Source organism: Micromesistius poutassou (genome assembly GCF_964030765.1).
Source record: "Micromesistius poutassou genome assembly, chromosome: 22".
Classification (NCBI taxonomy): domain Eukaryota; kingdom Metazoa; phylum Chordata; class Actinopteri; order Gadiformes; family Gadidae; genus Micromesistius; species Micromesistius poutassou.
Genome location: NC_140292.1, coordinates 1660840 through 1684600, shown reverse-complemented (window position 1 = coordinate 1684600; position 23761 = coordinate 1660840). Strand labels below are relative to the sequence as shown.

The 23761-nt window shown below is 51.9% G+C and overlaps 1 protein-coding gene across 1 annotated transcript in view; it reads right to left on the bottom strand.

The window, feature by feature from the left end:
- The window catches only part of LOC311367905 (pleckstrin homology domain-containing family A member 5-like), a 99079-nt gene that overhangs the window by 8020 nt on the left and 67298 nt on the right, over nucleotides 1-23761 (bottom strand). Inside the window, 18 exon segments of the mRNA XM_084486769.1 lie at nucleotides 329-430; nucleotides 799-957; nucleotides 1075-1155; nucleotides 2529-2591; nucleotides 5290-5343; nucleotides 6524-6643; nucleotides 7484-7567; nucleotides 7666-7877; nucleotides 8038-8300; nucleotides 9245-9486; nucleotides 9896-10964; nucleotides 11283-11398; nucleotides 11736-11836; nucleotides 13907-13979; nucleotides 14187-14291; nucleotides 15758-15912; nucleotides 15915-15940; nucleotides 23131-23214. Of these exon segments, the coding sequence (XP_084342895.1) occupies nucleotides 329-430; nucleotides 799-957; nucleotides 1075-1155; nucleotides 2529-2591; nucleotides 5290-5343; nucleotides 6524-6643; nucleotides 7484-7567; nucleotides 7666-7877; nucleotides 8038-8300; nucleotides 9245-9486; nucleotides 9896-10964; nucleotides 11283-11398; nucleotides 11736-11836; nucleotides 13907-13979; nucleotides 14187-14291; nucleotides 15758-15912; nucleotides 15915-15940; nucleotides 23131-23214 (3109 nt within the window).

Sequence of the window (23761 nt, the reverse complement as noted above, 5' to 3'; positions counted from 1 at the left end):
CTCGAACCTGCCACCTCTCGAACTACAACAACACTACCGGCATGGGACTCGAACGCTCTAACCACTGAGCTAAAAGCCCAGGCTTCTGGCTTCTATTCTTAAGGCTAGGGGTGTGAGGATTTACCACGTACTGCCACCAGCTAGCCCAGGCTAGTTGGCATCCGTTACATGTGGGCACGTGCATGCATGTTTTTGTGTGTGTGTTTTAGTTTGTTTTTGTGTGTGTGTATCTGTGTGTGTGTGTGTGTGTGTGTGTGTGTGTGTGTGTGTGTGTGTGTGTGTGTGTGTGTGTGTGTGTGTGTGTGCGTGCGTGCGCATGTGCGTATACCTGAGGGCTCCCCAGGGCCTCCAGCTGCTCCAGCAGCGTGCTCTTGGCCTGCGTGACGTCGACCTCCATCCGGTCATAGTCCCTCCACGACCGCTCCACCTCCTACACACACACACACACAAGCACATAAATATACACACATATTTCTTAAGTATGAGTGTGTGTGTGTGTGTATGATTGTGTGTCTATGTCTGTGTGCGTTTGAGTATGTGTGTGTCTCTGCGTGTGTGTATGTGTGTGTGTGTGTGTGTGTGTGTGTCTCTGTGTGTGTCTTTCTCTATGTGTCTCAGTTTGTCGCTATGTGTGTGTGTGTTTGTGTGTGTGTGTCTCTCCGTGTGTGTCTGTGTCTGTCTCTCCGTACCGTTTGTGTCTCTGTGTATGTTTATGTGTGTGTGTGTGTGTCTCTCTCTCTCGCTCTCTGTGTACCATGTGTGTGTACCGTGTGTGTGTGTGTCTCTCTCTGTGCTCACCGTGTGGACCCGGGTCAGCTCCCTGCAGGTGCTCAGCAGTCCGTTCTGCAGGACGTCCCTCTGCTGCAGCAGGCTGACGGTGGCGCTGGGGTTGGCCGTGGCGCTGCCCTGCTCGCTGAGCTCCTGGCTGGCCGACAGCAGCGCCGTCTCCAGGGTGTGCTGGGGGGGGGGCCGGGAAGACATCAGACACATGCACACAGACACACACGTACACACAAATACAGACACACGTGCAAGGTGTCTGAAGTTGGGAAGAGGAGGAGGGTGAAGACCTACCTTCTCTCTGTGCAGCTGCTGGAGTTTGTCTTCCTGCATCCTCACCGTCTTGTCCTGCTCACACAGTCTGCTGAGCTTGGTCTGCACACACACACACACACACACACACACACACACACACACACACACACACACAGAGGGACACACACACACACAAAGAGAGAGAGAGACACACACACACACACACGGTCATATATAGGGGTGGAAATCGAGAACCGGCTCCTACTTAGAACCGGCTCCAACTAACCAATTCCATCAGAATTGTACGCCTCCAACGTTATCGTTAACGTTAACGTTCTTCTTAACGATCCCTGCGTGACGTTTTCCAGTTTTCTCGTTGAATGCCATGTGTTCAAAAGCCTGCGTATGAGTCAAGCGCTCTAATCAAGCGAATAATATATCCTGATTCGAAAATGGATAACGCACAGAGCAGCCAGCCTGAGCGGTAAACTGCGACCCCAAGTCATCCCCGCTGACAGCAACACGCTGCATTGGTGGAGACACGGGCTGCCATAAATACCCACTTCTCTCAACATTGACGCGCAAATCCCTGTGCCAGGCACGTCTGTGCACTCCCAACGTGTTCTCCGCTGAACATAACACCGTGAATAAAAAGAGAGCCGCACTTCAAGACTGGTGTTTCTAGCAAAAAACATTAATAAATTAATTTCTTGCAGATAGGCTATAAGCCTTAGTACTCCTGCTGCTGTCTCCTGTTCAAGTTGTCACGTCATTGTTTGCGCTGTGCAGTTCCGATTCCGTTTTTGTTTTTCATTGCATAGTCTAATTTTGTGATATGCATAGTGGCACTTTATATTGATTAAGTTGATATACTGTTTCAAACAAAGAGGATATGTTTATGTCTCCTCTAGTCACGGTATACATTTGTGATTGAATCTTCATTACGGTGTTGTGGTTTTTTTGTGTGGGGGGGGGGGGCGATGCAGGGCCTCGTAGATATTCAAATATATTTGAATACGTTGCTTGATATTCAATATCCTTGATTTTTCTCAAAAGTGACAGCCCTATATAGTAGTAGTATAGTCGTTTTTATTAATAAGGCAGAGCGAGCTACATACAAATATTTTCCAGTTTCATGAATTTTAGCTGATGATGACACCGATAGCTCTCAGGCAGCTGGCCCCTCGACATCGGCTCAAGTTACCCCTATACTTTCTTTTCTACTCTATATCCTGTCATGGTGTTGTTCAGTATGTAAAAAATAAAAATGTAATGGTGGCTTTTGGTGTAGAAGATGTGTGTAGAACTCCTTTTTTGCCACTCAATGAACTACTCGGAAATCGGTAAGAGAATTGATAAGGAATTGGATCGATAGGCAGAATCGACAATGGCATCGATATTGATAAAAACTTATCAATCCCCACCCCTAGTCATATATGGGTGCTGTGTGGGGGAGCGGTGCAGTGAGAGGTGAGTGGCGTGCGCGGCCTTACGTCTATGTCCACGTCCTCCGTGCGCTGCGCCGGCGTTGGCTCCTGGTAGCTCTCCGGGTTCAGCTGAAAGAGACGCAACCGCAGGGTCACATACGGACAGCAGGGGGCGACACAAACACCCGACGAGGTGACTATGGATGGAGCTTTGAGGGGGGGGGGCTCATGCTGGGGGGTTCTGGGTCCAGCCCTGAGGCGCGGGAGTGACCGGACGGAACACAACGGGGTCGCAGGTTCAATGCCCACGTCTGACTAGGAGGGGGGGAAGAGTATTCCAGCCATCGGAGGGTGTGTCGGTTGGATCCTGTGCGCTGCGTTCTTGAGCAAGGCACCAGGCACACAGGATTCATCAGAGGGTTGCCGGTTGGATCCTGTGTGCCTGTGTTCTTGAGAAAGGCACCAGGATCCATCGGAGGGTTGCCGGTTGGATCCTGTTTGCCTGTTTTTGAGCAAGGCACCAGGCACACAGGATCCATTAGAGGGTTGTCGGTTGGATACTGTGTGCCTGTGTTATGAGCAAGGCACCAGCTCAACAGCTGGTGCCTTGCTCCAGAACACAGGCACACAGCATCCAACCGACAACCCTCCAATGGACTGGCGCGCTCTTATTGTGGAGTGAGGCCAACGTGTGGTGAGACGGATCTCACCCCGATAGGTCACTGAGGGGGAGGGGCGACCTGGTGCTGGGGGGGGGGTGATTCTGTTCCACCTGAGAACCAATCAGGACCCAGCAGAGGAAGGTGACGATGATGATGACGAGGAGGATGGACCGCAGCTCACTCGGAACGAGGAGCACGGTTATAACGACGACCGACAAGACACTGACGAAAACAATAAGAGGCGCTGGTGGTGATGTGGTGGAACACCAGACCGGATCGTGAGAGGGCAGGGGGGGGGGGATGAGGCTGATGGGAGACCACGGAGCAAGTCACAAGCTCCACTCAGCTCCACGTTCGATATCGGTGCTGCCAATTCAATATCAATATCCACAGGGCCGTGTTCCAATCGGTTCACTTGTTCCCTCGTTCCCTAATGGCTGTATAGTGGACACTATACAGCACCCGATTTAGGCAACAAGAAAGCCAGGGTAAAAGTGTGCCACAGGGTACAACAGTAGGGTACAACAGTACCCTACTACTGTATATAGGGAGCAGGTGAACCAATTCGGCCAGGCCTCTACGTCCCACTTCCGGGTTACGTGTGATTGGTGGAGCTGAGTGGAGGCGGGGCCTGCCAGGGACCCTTACTTGCTGGTAGAGCTGGGGCCGCGGCGCAGAGTTCTCGATCATAGAGTGAATCATGAAGATTAGCGGCTCGTTCTCCTTGGTCTAGCGCGGCGCCGCGAAGACACAGGGTCAGCCACACACACACACAGTAGAGGTGGTTAGCCATTAGCTCAACCATACAGTAATAGCCATACAGACAGTAGAGGTGGTTAGCCATGAGCTCAACCAAATGCAGTTATACAGTAGAGGTGGTTAGCCCTTAGCTTAACCAACAGTAATACAGTAGAGGTGGTTAGCCCTTAGCTCAGCCATACAGCAACACATTACTACAATGGAGGTAGTTAGCCGGTAGCTCAACCATACAGTAATACAGTAGAGGTGGTTAGCCTTTAGCTCAACCATACAGTAACACATAACTACAGTAGAGGTGGTTAGCCATTAGCTCCACAGTAATACAGTAGTACAGTAGTTAGCCAAGAGCTAAAGAGGCTCATGAGGTATTAAGCAGCTCAGACAGGATTAGCTGGAGCAGTTATAATTTCCTGGAGGATAGTAAACCGCATCACGCATGATACTGGTTTAACCTCCCATGCCGCCTCCTCTTTAAAACACACAAAGTATACATCCTCCACAACAGCATGCCCGCGACTCTTATTTTGAAGGACCCATAATACGAAGCAGAAACTCGGAACAGAAAGACATTTTTATTGACTTAAATCTTCTATATAAATATATAAATATATATATATATATATTCACAGACCTTCCCTCCGCAAAAAGACATTGCATTTTGAGAACCGTGTGTTCAAATTAAATCAATCCCGCCCAAAACCAGGGAAAATCGTGTTCTAACAAGCTTGAAAAATGGATGAATAAATAAACCCCAAAACAGAACATTTATGTGTCCCCTGTTTACCAGAAATTAGCATACGCTGAAACGGATCGTTAGCATGCAAACCAGCAGGATAAAGAATTCATGATCACATCTGTGCTGACTCAGTGGCGGCGGAAGGAAGAAAACAGCTTGCTCAAGGTGTGTTCAACGCAGGGCAGCCATTACAGAATGTTAGGAAGGCATTACACTCTTAAAGAACCCCCCTCTCTCCCCCCCCCCCCACTGAGCCTGCCTCCTAATTCTTTTGTTACGTCTGAATGCATGCTCCTTCAGCATGAAGGCCTACTCTCACATCTACTCTCACACCTGCTCCTTTGCCCTTACATACCCCTTTTCAGGAGGAAAAGGAACACACACCGTTTCAAGCGATGTCAAATATATCTTCCTGATTCCACAATGGATGGTGTTTTTGTGTTTTAACTCGGCTGAATAACCGGCACCACCGTGGTGTTCAAACTCGTCAAGACGAAGCGGTGTTGATTTCTGCATCGTTAGCACAGAGCTCCATCTATCACGACGACTTCACAAACCATTGTGTCTCATAAGCAGCATGAGCCAAAACGCACAACAGCTCTGCATAACAGGGGAGCGGATGAGTAGTCTTCAATATAGATGTTGTAACTTTATGGTGTAAAGTGCTCACCTGGGTGTCCAGGTACACAAGGTTACGTTGCAGGTGGTGGGAGAGCACCTCCGCCTACAGCAGCAACACCAGGAAGGAAGAAGGGAGGGAGGAGGGGAGGAGAGGTGGAAGGAGAGGAGGACAGGAGAGGAGAAGTGAGGGAGGAGAGGAGAGGAGGAAGGACATGAGGAGAGGAGAGGAGGACAGGACAGGAGGAGAGGAAGGGAGAGGACAAGAGGAAGGGGAGGAAAGAGTTGGACAGAAGAGGAGAGGAGGAGAGGAGAAGTGAGGGAGGAGAGGAAGGGAGGAGAGAGAGGAGAGGAGAGGAGGAGAGAGAGGAGAAAGGGAGATATGAGGAGAGAGGAAGAGAAGAGACAGAGACAGAGAGTACAACATTGAGAAAGAAATAAGGTGGAGGCGTAGTGGCGAACCAAACCGGGATGTCTAAGCATGTGCCATAGAGAGCCAGGACAGAAGTGCACTAGCAGCCTGAATCACCGCTGACCCGAGCCTGTATGAGGGGGTCAGGGTTCAGAGTGCTCGCAGGCCCTGTATGGCAGACCTACAGTCCATCCCTGGTGCAGAACCCGGGCTGCATGATCAACGGAACACAACAGCAACCCACACAAACACAAACACGTGGGCCAGGACATGCATGGGGAGCTGATGACAAGACACCTCCAGACCTCCCTGATCTCATCACCAGCAGTGTGGTCCCTTAGAGATAACATGAGGCTCATGCGTAACCTGAGAACAGCTCTCACACCCTTCTATTGATACATGGAATAATAGAAGCTTTGGTAACACTTCTGGACAGAAGAACCTCAACTGGTGCTGGACAGCAGAACCTCTGCTGGTTCTGAACAGCAGAACCCAGCAGAACCTCTACTGGGAAGCTGATGGTCACTCCGATGAATGCAACCATGCATGCATGCATGGACACACCGGCGACACTCTGAGGTGCACATAGGCACACATGCACATGCGCATGTTACTCGCACACACACACACTGCCTGGTCTTGCCCTGTCTAAACATCTAATCTTTACACCAGCAGGAATCACAGCAAGGCTTTGGGTGCAGCACACACAAAAGCACACCGAGAGCACCACACACACACACACACACACACACACACACACACACACACACACACACACACACACACACACACACACACACACACACACACACACACACACACACACACACACACACACACACACACACACGTGCGAAGGTGTGGTGGGGCTGACCTTGGCGTTGGACGTCTCCATGCCCAGGTTCATGAGCTGGGTCAGAGTGTGTTCTCGAAGGCTGCACAGCTCCGCCTGCTGCCGGCGCAGCTTAATGAGGAGGAGGGTCAACTCCTCAGGCTGGACCGCACACACACACACACACACACACACACACACACACACACATCAGACGCATGCATCAGACACACACGCACGAGCACGCGCGCGCACACACGCGCAGATCAGACACACACACACACACACGCATCAGATCGGATCAGCAACTGCATGAGCCGCGGGTGGTGGCACCGTCACTCTTTGGAAAACACACAACGCTCCACCCAATTCTCTCATGGAAGCTTATGCACCACTAACACCATCACCAACATCATCACCACCACCACCACCACCACCACTACTACTTACAGTACCACCACCAACACCTCCACCACCACCAGTGGTGGAGACGACGGCAACTACAAGGCCGCACAACTTGAGGCCGTGGAGGTGCGTTTGATTCGCTCCACAGTGACAGCATAGACAACTCGGCACTAACGAGGACCAATCAAAGAGCACCAAACACAGACAGCTAGCCAACCAGCTTTGAGGGAATGAGTGTTGTTCGAATGTGTGTGTGCATCTGTGTGTTCGTATTGCAATGGAATAATGTTTTATGTGTGTGTGTTGGTTTGTTTCTCCAGATTCACATTGGCCCTCTGTGTTTGTGTTATTCTTGTATTAAAGAGCATTTTAAAACAGTGTGTACATGGCTCTACATAGAGAGGTGCTTTTAGAGAGAGAGAGAGAGAGAGAGAGAGAGAGAGAGAGAGAGAGAGAGAGAGAGAGAGAGAGAGAGAGAGAGAGAGAGAGAGAGATGGGGTGTTAGAGCGAGGTGTGTTTAGTTGAGAGAGAGAGAGAGAGAGAGAGAGAGAGAGACGGGCTGGTAGAGGGAGGTGCGCTTCGTGGAGGATGACTCACCGTCTTCCCCTGCAAGGACTGGGCTGTGATTGGCTGGTGCTGTTGGGCGACCGGTAGCGACCTGCGGTCCACTGGGAGGCCGTACTGCGAACACACACGGTGGGAACGGCGGGGATGGTCAAACAAAACAACACCAATCACAACGACGGCTCATCACGTCACAACCGGTCGGCCCCTCTCACCTTGGCCATGTGGGCCCGCTGCCGGCGGTCCAGGGTGCCGTCGCCCCTGACGACGGGGGGCGGCGCTGTGTCGGAGCCCCCGCTGTGGTGGCGGGAGTGCGTGGCGTAGAGGGAGCCGTGGGAGGGGGAGGGGGGGATGGAGGGCGCGGGGGCGTGCTCCGAGATGTTCACCATGGTCTTCGTGCACGGCAGCGTGCCGTAGTGGCCCGCGCCTGCAGGAAGTGACATCATCACCGGCTGACCCAAGCTTAGCACTTTAATACTTTCATACTGCGATGCCTGTGCGACTGCTCCTGTGTGTGCTTGTGTGTGTGCGTGCGTGCGTGCGTGCGTGCGTGCGTGCGTGTGTGTGCGTGCGTGCTAGCAGCCCACCTGAGGGCAGGGCCAGGCTCTGGCGGGAGCAGGCCTGTCTCTGCTGCCACTCGTACAGCTGCCACATGGTGTCGTCCCTCATGGAGCGCCGCTTCTCCGCGTCCAGCGAGCGCTCGTACACGGAGCCCGCCACGCTGGCCACGCTGCCCGGCCGCACCCCGCTGTTCCGGGGGAGGGTGCGGTACCCCTCGGGGAACCGGGGAGTCGCCGGGGGGCAGCGGTGGCTCGGCATGTTCCGGGGTAACGTCTGGTAGGAGGTCACACTGGGGGGGAGGGGGGGGGGGGGGGGGGGGGGAGAGGAGGAGGAGGGGAGAGGAGAGAGAGGGTATGGGAGAGAGGAGGTGCGAGAGAAAAGAGAGGGTAGGGGAGAGGAGGAGAGGAGGGAGGAGAGGAGATACATATATTAATGGAAGCAAAATTCTCACGTACCATACAGACAGACAGAGACAGATACATAGAGCGATCTCATGTTCTAGACAGATATAGACACTAACAGACTCCATGATAACACACCGCCTCATCGCTTAGCCGTCATGCGCTAACAAGACCCCTACTGCTCCAGCGCTGCATAAAACATCTAACCCCGTCCCCATCGCTACATCCACCTCCACCCTTCTCTCACGACACCCGGCTCCATCACTTATTCATAACTCGGCGCCGAGCAGAGGATGTGCGCGACGGAACGACACCATGTCGGCTAATGATGCGTCGCCCTGTCTCCCCCTGAGGAGAGCAGACGTGGAGACGTGGAGAACTTCTCAGGAGGAGCGTTACGCAGTCATGTTGGTATTCTTCCGCGTCTTCCCTCCCGCTGCGCAGCGCTAGACAAACGCCGGCGCCGCTCACAGCTCCCCAAACAAACACACAAATCACCACGCCGGGCACAGAGGGATGGTGTTTGGTTTGGAGGTCACGGAGAATGACGGTACCATCCTTCGTCACGCCGTTTTACACCTGGTCTGCCGGGTTTGATATGGATCACGATGGATGGCACACTCGTATCTTAAGCGTTCATCGTCAGGTTCCTAACATCGTATTTATACTTTGTGTTATGCTTTTTTACTTTTCTTTTGGTACAATACATGAGTCACATAGTCTAAGTGAGAAGCACATACAAACACATACACTGACGCGCACCCACACAGACACAAACACACTCACGCGCACACGCAGACACACACACACACACGCCCACCCACTGCCTCACCTCCGGCTGTCCTCCTCCGGCCCCCGGGGGGTGTTGTGCGTGCGGACCCAGTGCTCCAGCTGCTGCATGGAGCCGGTCCTGCTCAGCCCCCGGCCCCCCTCCGGGCCCCGCCCCCCCTCCTGGCCCGGGCCCCTCTCAGCCTCCAGCAGAGGCTGCATCCGGCCCAGGGTCCCGTCCCCCTCCCGGGGGCTCAGGAGGTCAGAGGTCTCCCCCGGGGCGGGGGCCTCGGGCCCATTCACCTGCTGGGGGGGAGAGATGCTTGTTATTAATGAGGTCATGAAGGTGGGCTGAGATCAGGAGGGAGAGCGGGGTTGGCAGGTGACCGGAAGGTTGCTAGTTCGATCCCCGGCTCCCCGGAAGGGTCGAGGTGTCTCTGAGCGAGACAGACGAGACTGACTGCTCCCGACGAGCTGGATGTCACACCTTGCATGGTCGACTCCGCCGTCGGTGTGTGAATGTGTATTTATCTTGTGGTTAAAGATAAATAGAATTTATCTTTAAAAAATAAAACATTATTGACCCTGAATTGGAAAGAATTGTAAGCGTTTTCTCTGCTCCAATTTCAGAGCGTTTTCGGTTAGAACTTTCAAAAGAAAAACATCTCTTGTTAAAACACGGTTCAATGAAATGGTGATTGCAGCGCGCCCCTACCTGCAGAGAGGGGGTGTGGGCGTGGCTGTGGACGTGGCCGAGGGTATGGGCGTGGCTGTGGTCGTGTCCGAGGGCGTGGCCATGGGCGGCGGCGGCCTGGCTCTGGCGCGAGGCGGAGACGGCGGCGGCGATGGCGGCGGCCTGGGCGGGCTGCAGCTTGATGCTGTTGATCTTGGTGAGGGGCCGCTCCGGGCCCCCGGGGTCCCGGGGGAAGCCGTAGCGCTCGCCGCCCACGTCCCTCAGCGTGGCGTAGCCGTCCGCCTGGCGGTACGCGGCGGCGGCGGCGGCGGCGTAGCGGTCGCCCTCCCGCAGCGTGGCGTACTTCTTCAGCTCCTTCAGCCCGCCGTAGCGGTCCACCACGTGCACGCCCCCGCCGCCGCCGCCGCCGTGCACGCCCCCCAGCATGGTGCCGTAGCGGTCCCCCGTCTCCCTCAGGGACAGCTGCCTCCTCACCTCCCGCTGGGGGCCCCGGGCGGGGTCCCTCTGCGGCGTGGGCCGCTCCGCCGGCCGCTGGAGGGGGGCGTACCTCTCCCCGTCCTGGGCGGGGCCGCCGTACCCCTCCCCGCCGGTGGGGGTCCGGGGGGGCGGGGCGACGGTGTACTTGTCGTCCACCGTCTGCGCGGCGTACGACTCCAGCTCGCCACGCTGGGCGGCGCTGAGCTCCCGGGGCGTGGCGGGCGTGGCGGCGGGCGTGGTGGCGGCGCCGGGCGTGGCCGGGGGCGGGGCGGAGTCCTTCTGCAGGGAGAAGCCGTCGCCGTCCTTGCGCAGGGCGTAGCGCTCGCCGCCCTTCTGCAGGACGAAGCGCTCGCCGTCCCGCTGCAGGGTGTAGTACTCCCGCTCGCGGGCCCGCCCCGAGCGGTGGTTGGTGCCGCCGCCGCCTGGCGCGGCAGGGTCCCGCCCCCCCGCCGCGTGGTGCTTGCGGTCCTCCAGCCGGGACATGGAGTGGTGGCGGACCACCGCCTCGCGGTTTCTCTCGTTGTTGTGGACCTCCGGACGCGTCAGGGAGCGGTGGTTCATCAGGTGGTTCAGCTCGGGGGGAGAGCGGGGGTCCAGCTTTAACTTGTCCAGTCTGGGGACGGGAGAGGGGGGGGGGGGGGAGGGGAGAGAGAGAGAGGGGGAGAGAGCGAGAGGGAGAAATTTAATCAGAGAGAGAGGTAGAGAGTCAGATGTAATCCATTGTGTTTCTTTGTATTCTACAATCAGTCAGCAACATATTTAATGTCATTGATTGGCTCTATTAATTTGTTTCCGTTAATTTCCATGCTTTGCTAATAAATCTTTATTGAATTGCAATTAAATTGCAAGGAATTGGAGAGAGAGCGAGAGAGGGAGAAAGAGAAAGACATAAAGAGAGAGAGAGAGGGATAGAGAGAGAGAGGCTCCTCACCGTCTGATAGGCTCAGAGTGCACCAGGGCCGCGTCCGTCATGGCCCTCATCCATGACTCCATGTCCTTGGCCGTGTCCGTGCAGAAGTAGTAGGTCCGCATGTTGGGGTGCGTGGCCTGGGGGGAGGGAGGGGGAGAATGGGGGGGGAGCGCAGTGGGAGCTAGGTTAGTTTAAGAACTTCAAACTAAGCTGTAATCTCAGCATTTGCACGTTTGTGTGTGTGTGTGTGTGTGTGTGTGTGTGTGTGTGTGTGTGTGTGTGTGTGTGTGTGTGTGTGTGTGTGTGTGTGTGTGTGTGTGTGTGTGTGTGTGTGTGAGTGCGTGCGTGCGTGCGTGCGTGTGTGTGCGTGTATGGGGCCGTCTTCATGTTTGTCTGAGTGAGTGAGTGAGTGAGTGAGTGAGTGAGTGAGTGAGTGAGTGAGTGAGTGAGTGAGTGGTCAAAGCGGTCCCTCACCTTGAAGGCGTACTTCTTGCTGATGTGGTCGTCCACCGACAGCATGGAGATGTGGAAGCTGGGCAGCAGGATGCTCCCCAGGATGCCCTCCTCCTTATCATCTGCACCACAGAGGAAGAACAGGGAGGAGGTTAGTGTGTTAGAGATTAACTCCTCCTTATCATCTGCACCACAGAGGAAGAACAGGGAGCAGGTTAGTGTGTTAGAGATTAACTCCTCCTTGTCTTCTGCACCACAGAATAAGAACGAGGGAGGAGGTTAGTGTGGAGAACATGAACTCCTCCTTGTCATCTGAACCGTGGAGTACGAACGAGGGAGGAGGTTGACGTGAGGGGGCGTGCAACATGCATGCTCTCTAGTTATGAATTATTGAATCCAAAAGAATAGAGGAATATAAAAACGTAATCGAGCCGAGCAGTGGAAATGTATAAGCAAATACAGAATATTAATGCAGCATGTAATCATGATTCATATGCGAGAATAATTAATACAGCAGTCTGGAGCCTGTGTGTTCATTGTGGTTCAGGAGACCTGTGTGGCTGAAATGTCTTTTGGTTGAATCAATTATGATTGGAAATGGAATACGTCCTGATGAGAGTGAGACAACCACCAGAGAGTGAGACATCCACCAGAGGGTGAGACCCCCACCAGAGAGTGAGACCTCTCCCTCTGATTCAGGTGCTGGTCTGGACTGCAGTACAGATTACTGACAAACAACCCTCCCACCAGCTCACTGCTACTGCATCACACACATACATGGAGAACCACACCGAGAGAAAAAGGGGGAGAAAGAGGGGGAGAGGGAAAGAGGGGGCGAGGACAGATGGAGAGAGATGTAGACAGAGGGAGGAGAGAGAGAGAGAGAGAGAGAGAGAGAGGCAGAGGGAAAGAGGGGGAGAGAGAGAAAGGAGAGAGAGAGAGAGAGAGAGAGAGAGAGAGAGAGAGAGAGAGAGAGAGAGAGAGAGAGAGAGAGAGAGAGAGAGAGAGAGATGTAGAGAGAGGGGGGAGAGAGAGAGATGCAGAGGGAAAGAAGGGGAGAGGTAGAGATGAGAGGGAGAGAAAAGGAGAGAGAGAGGGAGAGAGAGCCCAGGACAGACAGAGCTGGTGCCTGGTACATATGCTGTAATGTGTGTGGGTGTTGTCTTCAAACACTTTGTTTAAAAGGGGTGAATGTTAATTTCTACACGTTTTAAAGACTCACGGGGGATGGCGGGGGGGGGGGGGGGAGGGGGGGGGGGGGGGGGGGTGTGAGAGACCCTGATAGCGTGAGATAACAGCTCTGGAAACTGGTTTCCAAGCAACGGGAGGCGAATGGGCCGGACGCCAGGCTACACACGGCGTGCTGTGTGGTTCTGATGGAGACAGGCTCACACACACACGCCAGTACAGTACCTCTACCTCTCTCTCTCTCTCCATCCTTCTATGTGATTCTCACACTCTCTCCATCTCTCACTTCCCCTCTCTCTCTCCATCTCTTTCTCTCTTTCTCTATTTTTCTCTCTCCTCCTCCCCTTTCTCACTCTCCCTCCCCTTTCTCTCTCTTTCTCTCCCTCCCTCATCTCTCTCTCCTCCCCTTTCTCTCGCTATTCATCTCTCTCTCCCTCTCTCTCTCTCTCTCTCCCTCCCTCTCCATCTCTCTCTCCTCCTCCCCTTTCTCTCTCTTCATCTCTCTCTCCCTCCTCTTTCTCTCCCCCCCACCCCCTCTCTCCTCCTAATGAGCTTGGCTGCCTTCCCTTCAGCCCGTGTTTGGTTAATGAATCCCCAGTAAGCTGCGTCTCTCCGGAGGGAGGCAGGCGGAGTGTGTGAGCTCCTAAACACCACCACCCTCCCCTCCTCCGGGTGGGTGGAGGGCCCCCGCTGACGGCACCGCGGGGTGGGGGGGGAGCTCCGCCTCGTTTATGGAGACGGAGGGAAACCACCCCGGATCCCAGATCAGTGAAGGAGGAGGAGACGAGGCGTTTGAAGAGGGGAAAACTCACTTAGTTAATGAAGTGCTCAGAGCTGGGAGCAGGTGTCAGAGCAGGGCACCAGGACAAAGACTGGTTGAACCACCTGTTCACCTCAGGGTTTGAAGTGTGTGTGTGTGGTGCGTAGGTGTGTGTGTGCGTAGGTGTGTGTGTGTGTGTGCGTAGGTGTGTGTGTGTGTGTGTTTGGGGGCATGTGTGTCTCACCCCGGTAGTAGAAGAGGCACATGTCACACAAGACAAACCATCTCTTCTTCCAAAGCTTCATTCCTGTGCTGTCCTGCAGGGGTCAAAGGTCAGGAACAATTGGTCAGTTTGATCACACACACACACGGCAAAATACACTCACAAACACCTTGGCACACACACACACACACACACACACACACACACACACACACACACACACACACACACACACACACACACACACACACACACACACACACACACACACACACACACACACACACACACACACAGGTACCTGCTTGTAGAGCCAGTTGCTTCTGACTGTGGGTGCATTGGGGTTCCTCTTGATGGAGTTGGACCTCTTGCCAAAGTTGTGGATCTTCTTGGAAGGCCTTGAGGGCTGAGGAGAGAGAAGACTGATGGTTAGGTGGGCCACAGGGGGGCATCAGGGAACAGGGCCACGAAGACCTGCCTTACACTACCATCATAGCACTGACACCGGTCTGTGACTCTGACTGACACCAGTCAGAACCAGGTTAATGTCTCAGAACCAGGTCAATGTCCGCTCTGTTGGGACGGTGAATATATTCACAACAATGCTAACAATTATAACGTTTTTGAGTAGTATTTTTCACGAGACTGTTTAATGACTGAACCACTCTGTGCTGAGTCATGTTTCTTTGTGTTTCTGTGTGATTCTGTCTGATCCACCAATACACCAGCCAGAACCGGTTCCCTGGTCCCTGGGCCTTTGCTGGAGGTTATTGTTACTAATTTATAGATATGGAAACTGAGAACGTCTGCATAGCGCTCCAATAAGAGGGAATAAGAACCCATTTCCCGTGAAGGACGGAGGGAGCGAGGTGGTGTTAATCTGTCCGTCTGTCTGGTAATGAAGTCGCGCAGCGAGCGGAACTCACAGGTCTCACTAAGCCGCTGTTATTGTTATTATAGAGTATAAACACTGCCTGGTTAACGGAAGTACTTTACACATACTGAGTTATTATTTATACAGATGACTCTACTGAACTAGCATGCATTATAACGCGTGTGTGTGTGTGTGCATGTGTCAGTGTCCGTGTGTGTGTCGGTGTGCATGTGCGCGTGTGCGTGTGCGTGTGCGTGCGTGCGTGCGTGGCGTGTGTGTGTCTGTGTGTGTATGTTACGTACTTGGCCTCCACAGCTCTCTATTAATAAGTAATAAGCTCTCATGAATCCCTAAGATATGCAGTGTTATTCTCTGTTCTGGTCAGTGTAAGCAGAACTGACTCAGAACTGAACCCTGCAGTGGATTCACTCATTCATATTCATGCCTGTTCTATTAACCATGGTTAAGTTGACACAGTGCTGTGTGGGGGTCCTGCTAACCGGTCATGACGGTTTGATACGTTATACTATATATATTAAACATCAATATATACATGTCATTATGATTGTCTGATAAAGCGGACAGGAACACAAAGGCAAAGAAGAAAACGCTGAAAGACACCTTTATATGAAATTCACCTCAAACTAATATCTTCACTCTGCAGTGACTGGACCACCACTTCAGTATGAATGAGTATTGTTCAGTATTCTTCAGTATTGAAAAGTCTGAAGGTTAACTAAGTACTGAAGGTTAACTAAGAACTGAAGGTTAACTAACTACTAACTACTGAAGGTTAACTAACTAACTGAACCTAAACTAACTACCAGGCTGCCCAGTACACCGTGCCCCAGAGCAAGGCACCGACCAGTCTGCCCAGAGCTAGGTGAGTGTTTCCAGTGTGACCCAGCAATCAATGGTGAGGGCGGTGTGGTGTGGTGTGTTGCCATGGAGACAGCGGTGGGTCCTGACCCGTGCGGATGAGCTGTGAGGGCGGCGGAGCCGGTGGTGGAGTTGAGGGTGGTGTTGAGGGTGGTGTTGAGGGTGGGGTCGGGCCCGGGGCTTGCCGGGAAGGTGCTGTAGTCGGAGCCGGCGGTGTAGTTGGACGCCTCGCTCATGGTGCTGGTGGGGCGGTCGGTCTTATCAGCACTCCGCCCTGCTCTGATGGAGGCTTAGGGGTGGACCTGGGAGAGGGGGAGAGAGAGAGAGAGAGAGAGAGAGAGAGAGAGAGAGAGAGAGAGAGAGAGAGAGAGAGAGAGAGAGAGAGAGAGAGAGAGAGAGAGAGAGAGAGAGAGAAAGAGAGAGCCAGAGAGAGAGAGAGAGAGCGAGAGACGCATAGTGACAGAGAGACAATTTTTTGGATGTGCAGTTTCTTTCATTACAGCCCACACACACAATCACACCCAGACACATTAATAGAAAGTGCGACTGAATGAGTTTTTAAAAGCAGAGCATAAAGACATCAGAGTAGAAAAAGCATTTCCCTTTCTGTGTGTGTGTGTGTGTGTGTGTGTGTGTGTGTGTGTGTGTGTGTGAATAAGGATGAATGTGTGTACGTGTGTGTGTGTGTGTGAATAAGGTTGTGTGTGTGTGTGTGTGTGTGTGTTGGTGAGGTGTGCTTCATAACTACATTGATTATGAATTAAGGATAGGAAGAAAACGTTTCAAAGGAAGCCAATCCCAGCTCTACATGTAGAAAGCCATGCATGCCCCACCCCCCTCCTCGACCAATCATGTGTGGCTACGGACGGTCAGAGACAGAGACGGACTGCCCCGCCCACCTCCCAGACCAATCACGTGCGGGTACGGACGGTCAGGGAATACAAACTAACGCTGAGCACAGAGGAAGGAGAATAGGGAGAGACGAGGTGTGGAAAGAGTGCTACCATGGCAACGAGACCCTAATTGAAACGAAGGACAATATGAAATATGAAATAATGAAATAATGAAAGAGGTCCCTCTACATGAGATTTAAAGTATAGATAATAATTATAATTATAACAATTTCATGGTATGACTATTAGTGAGAAAGCAATGGAGGCATCAGTTCATGTTCCTCTCCATCGCAACGAGGGCAGTGGCTACCCTGTTCAGAGGATCAGAACAGAACGGTTCAGAAGATCAGAAAACAATCCGGTCAGCTTAATGAGTACTTAATGTCAAACTAAGCCCTATTAGTTGAGGCTGTTGCACAATTAAATGTTTGCTTAAGTCTGCTTTTTAAAAGTGGTTTAGGGTTCTGGACCGGGTCCGGATATCACGCAGAGCTCATAAAAGTTAGTGTAGTTCACACCTCACTGGCTCACAGTTATTAAAGTGAGTTATCTGCAGTTAGCCGATAGCATTTAGTCAGTCACCATGGCTACAAACACTGCCTGAACGCCAGTCACCATGGCTACAAACACAGCCTGCTGAACGTCAGTCACCATGGCTACAAACAGAGCCTGAACGTCAGTCACCATGGCTACAAACACAGCCTAAACGTCAGTCACCATGGCTACAAACACAGCCTGAACGTCAGTCACCATGGCTACAAACACAGCCTGCTGAACGTCAGTCACCATGGCTACAAACACAGCCTGAACGTCAGTCACCATGGCTACAAACACAGCCTGCTGAACGTCAGTCACCATGGCTACAGACACAGCCTGCTGAAGGTCAGTCACCATGACTACAAACACAGCCTGAATGTCATCACTATGACTACTCATCTGCAAGCCGCGGGGCCCAGAGTGCATTTAGAGACTTCAGAATATCAGACAAAGGTCTAAGTGAATATTTCCCAGATGGGTAGGCGATGCTGGGATAAGCCTCTCACAATGGCTGTGTGGAGAAGCCCGTGGTAGCGAGGGCATTCAGCTCGCTACACAACACCCCGCTATTGTTGCTGAGAGAGGATGTTCCCAAATTGCTCCCATTTTGTGATTATGTCGGAGACAGTGAATGGACAGGCGATGGATTCGCCGGCACGTGAATGGAGGCCATCAGTTGCCAACGGTGACAAGAATGACTCCGCCTCTTCCGCTCCCCCACCCCCCCCCCCCCGACTCTGCCCTGATCGTTCCATCACTCTCTGTTTGAATCCTTCCCACTGTCTCCTCTTGTTCTTCTGCTCATCCTTCACTCGCTAAACTGAGTTAACTCGCCCTTTAATCCTGATTCTCTCTCACACACACACACACACACCCACACACACTAATAACCACGCTGGCTTCCCACTGGCTTCAACATGTGACACAAATATGGTGGCTGTACTTGTACATTTTTAATTGTTTTCCATTTTAACTGCTTTCATTTATTTCTCTCCCACATGGTGAATCATTTATTCACGTCTCTGTTCATGTCGTTATCTCGTCCTTGAGAGGGCAAAATTACCATTGTACCGTGAAATCACTGGACACAAACTGCAAAAAGTAACGCCCTTGAATAACAAAATAAGACCCTGTCCACACGAATACGCGGCTTCACCGAATCCGATCTTTTTCTTAATCGTTTTCAAAAAAATCTCTGTAAACACGGCATCGTTTTCAGAAATATCTGCGTCCACACGCACCCAGTGAAAACGAACCAAAACGCTCACTCCCTGTGGGTAACGTGGGTGAAGTAACGTAAAACAGCTAATCAGCGTTCACTCCCTGGGTGACGTCACGTAACAGCCAATCAGTTCACTCCCTGGGTGAAGTAACGTAAAACAGCCAATCACCGTTCAACCGTTCAGTGAACCGCAGCTTGGAGGAGAAAGTGATTGTTGCCGTTTGCGACTCCCGCTCTATATCTACATATAATATATAAATATCTATATCATATAATATATACGATATATATAATATCACGGCACAAAGCGGTGTGCGCCTCCGGATTATATTATTAACCCATAAACGACGGGCTCTCCCTCTTCCACAACAGGTACAGACACACATCTCGGCCATGGTTGATGAGAATGAATTGGCATGAATGACCGTTGTCAGGCAAAAAAAAAATTCGCCCCGCGAATGCACACAACAATGCACAGCGACAGATTATGATTTGTCGCGCAGCAACATTCGCCTATTCGCGCGAATAGGCGAAATGGGACAAAGTGCGGTGTGAACACACAGTTAGAGAGGCGGGGCTATGACGTCATCGTTTCAGAAAAAACCCGTTTTGGCCGTCCAGACGGATGCGCTGGGGCGGCGTTTTCAAATTTTCCCACTCTGGGACCCGTTTTCAAAAAATACAGTTTTCACCCCCTGAAAACGCCGGATCCGTGTGGACGCGAGGCCAATCCGATAAAGTATTTATCCGGATTCGAAAAAAAGGCTTCGTGTGGACAGGGCCTAAATCAACAGAATCAACGTCTCTCCTGAGGCTCCAGAACTTAAGGAGACACTACCGTGGCCACCCCGTTCCCAGGTGGTAACGCCCCGTCTACAACACAGGTTCTATAAACAACACTGATTCTACCCGTCACATCTCGCCCCCTTCATTGATTATTTCCACTCCCTGTCCTTATGTTTCTCTGATTGTCCTCACTCACTTGTTTTCACCAGTCCCTCATTAACATTCCCCTCCTGGTGTATTTAGTCGGCGTGTTTCCCTTCCTCTGTGCCAGTTCGTCTTTGTTCTTTGTATCAAGTGTCCCGGCATTTTCCGAGTGATAATTCTGGTCGCAGGTTTTCTGATTCCTGCCCGTTTCCTCCTGACCGCGCCTTGGTCTTCTCAACGCCAGATTGTTTGCCTGATCTACAACTGTGTATCAAACTATCCCCTAGTAAAGAACATTCTTTCGACACAGACTTTTGCCTCCTGAGTTGTGCGTTTGAGTCCTATTTCCCCTGCTGCTCATCCAGCTGTTACACAACCCTGGTTCAACTGAAGTGTGTGGCTGAATCACCGCTGGTACCCGGTACAGACAGACTCCCAGGTGACCCTATCAGGAGGAGAAGGCCGTGGAATCAGTTTGTTCTGATATCAGAGGACAGCTGTGTGAGGGACTCATCACTGGGACTCATCACTGCTGTCGGTGACATTAAGGTGGTTTTGTTGCATGAAGCTCAGTCGTTCACCTTCAGCATGTCACAACATCTGTCACCTCTGTCACAGCTGTCATCGCGCTGGAACCTGGTTATACTGGGACTCGGCTTAGCAACCTTTGGATGTAAAACCCTGGCAAACTCTGGGTGCACAGCAGGCAGTGGGCGCCCGGGTAAATCATGTGTGCGGAGAGAATGGAGCTAATTATTCAAATATTTTTCGACAGGATGGTTGGTTTTTGTAATGCAACGCCAACATGCACACGTAGACCGAAACACACACACACACACACACACACACACACACACACACACACACACACACACACACACACACACCTCTCCCTGAGTTACGCCATGGTGGTCTGCTGGTCTGAAACCAATCCAGCAGTAATCCTATGTCTAGACGTGTTTAAACAATGTCTCGTAATGAGTTTGCTCCATTGTCTCCCCACTCATGACTCCCTGGGTGTCCGCCTGCCAGGGTGCTGTGAGAGGCAGGGGAGGCAAGCAGCGCAGCAGAAGCCAGAGAGATGAAGAACACCGTTACCTGGCAACCGCCTCCGGAGGCGGGGGGGTGGGATGGATGAGCTGGGCAGAACTGACACTACGAAAAACACAGAGGGAGGGGGGAATCATGGAGGGGAAAAATCATATTCTGTGAGGATGACGACACAATAATGATAATCATATCCAAATAAGGATGGAATAATGGCATCAAGGGTATTCTTAAAAAATGGGTAGAACTTGAAAAACAAAACTTGAAATCATATGACGAAGGGAAAGGGTTGTGGATTGAAGAAAGTGTTGAACCACAGCATTTGAACTCTGCTCCCCACGTCTGTATGTCTGACCGTCCGTCGGTCTCAGTGTTGATTTGTTAACAGACGGCCCTCGGCGGTAGACCCCCCACACTGGTGAACTTTGGACCTGATGTGTAGGAGCTGTCACAGCAGGAGGTCTTTATTCATATGAATCCCCTCTTCAGCCCACAGCCTCCTCTTCTACTGCTTTAATCAAATCCTGAGCACACAGCCTCACACTTTGGCCTCGCACGTCCCCCCCCCTCTCTCTCTCTCTCTCTCTCTCTCTCTCTCGCCGTCTCTCCCCTATTTCTCACTGCCTCTCCCTCTAGCTCACACTCTGTCTCTATCCATCTAGCTTTCTCTCTCCGTCTCTCCCCTATTTCTCACTGCCTCTCCCTCTAGCTCACACTCCGTCTCTATCCATCTAGCTCTCTGTCTGTCTGTCTGTCTGTCTGTCTGTCTGTCCTCCTCCGTCTCCCTCTCCCTTTTGAAGACAGAGCATCAGAGTGAGGGTGGGATAAGGGTGGGATAAACCAATCAGAGACTACTGACACGAGGCCTGGGACTGATTAAGTGTATCAGTGTGTACAGTGCTTTCCGAAGCAGCCACTCAAAGCGCTTTACAATACAGCCAAACATTCACCCATTCATGCACACATTCACACATCAACGGCAGAGTCAACCATGCAAGGCGACAGCCAGCGCGTCGGAAGCAGTTAGGGTGAGGTGCCTTGCTCAGGGGCACCTCGACACTCAGCTAGGAGGAGCCGAGGATCGAACTAGCAAACTTCTGGTTACCAGCAGCCAACGCGCTCCACCTCCTGAGCCACTGGAGGTGGCTCCGCACCTACACAATCGCCCTGCTTCCCATATGGCAAGGCACCGGCACTCGTAAGTGACGCTGTGGGGCAGCCCTGTGCTCCCAGACTAGGGTGGGATGGATGATGCAGAGAACTCATTTGCCCATGGGGATTAATGGAGGCTGTCTTCTCCCTCCGTCCTCATTTATGAAAACAGCTGAAGGACGACAGAACCGCGGGGCCCGGGTCACGTGACTTCAAAGTGCCCCGGTTGTCAGCACGCTCCGTCCCTCCTCCGTGGCGGTTGTCACGGCAGCCGGAGAGGAGGGAACTTTCATTATCACTCCCGCTGCAGTGGAAATCATCCCCACTCCGCCTCCGTCACATCCCCGCTCGCGAGACGCCAACCGTGCACGCACGCACGCACACACACACACACACACACACACACACACACACACACACACACACACACACACACACACACACACACACACACACACACACACACACACACACACCAGGTGTTCTGTATGCACATACACCACTCACACACATATACACACACACACCATATTCCGTATTCACATACACCACTCACACACACACACCAGGTGTTCTGTATTCACAAACACCACTCACACATATACAGACACTTATATACATAGAGTACTTACACACATAATCATACCCACCCAGCCACACACACACAGACACCCACACACACCTACCCACCACCCACACACATCATCTCCAGCAGGGATAGTGTGGCACTGGTATAATTGGGTGGGAGGGGAAGAGAGGGAGAGAGAGATGGAGAGAGAATCCAACGCGCGAGAGAAAAGTGGTGCGAGGTGAAAGACAGAGCGAGAGAGCGAAAGCAGACGAGAAATGACGCAGATGTGAAGGAGAGAAATTGAAAGCGAAAGTGGCAAGAGCAATAGAGTTCCCTGGAGTTTGATGCCTGAAGTCTTAACGCTGGATGTGGGAGTACAGGGGAATATGAAAACAATATTTTAAATATATATTTACATTTAGAGAATGAAAAGCGGCTGGTGTATAGATTACCATTCTGAGGGAATCTGCCTTGAGCAAGCATTTCTTATGTCATGGTGAATGTGGAAACGGCCGTATAGTGAAATATAGTTTTCTGCTGGAAATAGTTCGGTATGGGTGAACGGGAGGAGAGAAGATAGAAGGCGAAACACAGAATATAAATTTAATATCAATAAAATACAAGGGAAACATAAACATAAACCCAAAAAAGCAAGTAACAGAAATAGAAAGGAAGATTGAGAGAGAAAGAGAGAGAGAGAGAGCGAGCGAGAGAGGGAGAGCGAGCGAGAGAGCCATGGGTCTAGACCTGATAAGAGGGCTGTATTGTGCTGTGTCTGGAGTCTGAGACCGAGTGGGGAGCTGATGTGGGCTCCACTGTGCTCCCGGCAACTGGGAACAGAGGGCCCACAGTGGGCCTACAGCATTACCCTGCTGTCTTCTGGCCCCTGGGAACATCACAATAAGCAGAGCCTCCCCCCCCCCCCCCCAGGGCTACTGCTGGGAGGTCACACACACACACACACAGACACACACACATGCGGACACGCTCCTATGTTTTAAAGAGGGATCATACCAGAGAGAGAGAGAGAGAGAGAGAGAGAGAGAGAGAGAGAGAGAGAGAGAGAGAGAGAGAGCTCCACATGGTGGTGGAGGCATGGGTATGATCAGTGGTTACTGAGAGAGAGAACACAACACTTACTGTTCATTTACAACGAAGATGCAGTTGTCTTGCGACGGCACCCCAGTCACCGGATGCTTGCAGGTCACCTTCCGTTCATTGTGACTGAGAGAGAGAGAGAGAGAGAGAGAGAAAGAGAAAGAAAAAGAGAGAGAGAGAGAGAGGTTAATGTCATATCACTGAAATTAACCCACAAGACAAACAGGAATGAAAACGTGGGACAGTGCGAGTCGAAGCTCAATCCATCAGTCCATTCATAAAAGGGTCTGTCTGGTTTACTGTGCACAATAAAATACCTGTCCCTCACTCATCCCCACACAGCAGCACAGAACATCTATCACAGTGTCAGGAGACCACATTAACACACAAGAGAGCACTTCACTCCATGAAGTAACAGTGGACTTTCCCCACAACGACCGATCACAGAGAATATGCTTTTGGTTTACATTTTTCACTATCTAAATCAGTCGGGGTTAATAATTTAAACAAAACTTACAACATTCAAGCAATCTCCTTCATATCAAGCCTTTTTACATATAGATGTACATGTACAATATATTCTGAACATTGTCTTTAAAACACCATCACACCAAAACACACACCAACACCCCCACACACACCCATACCCTCACACACACACACACCTAGACAC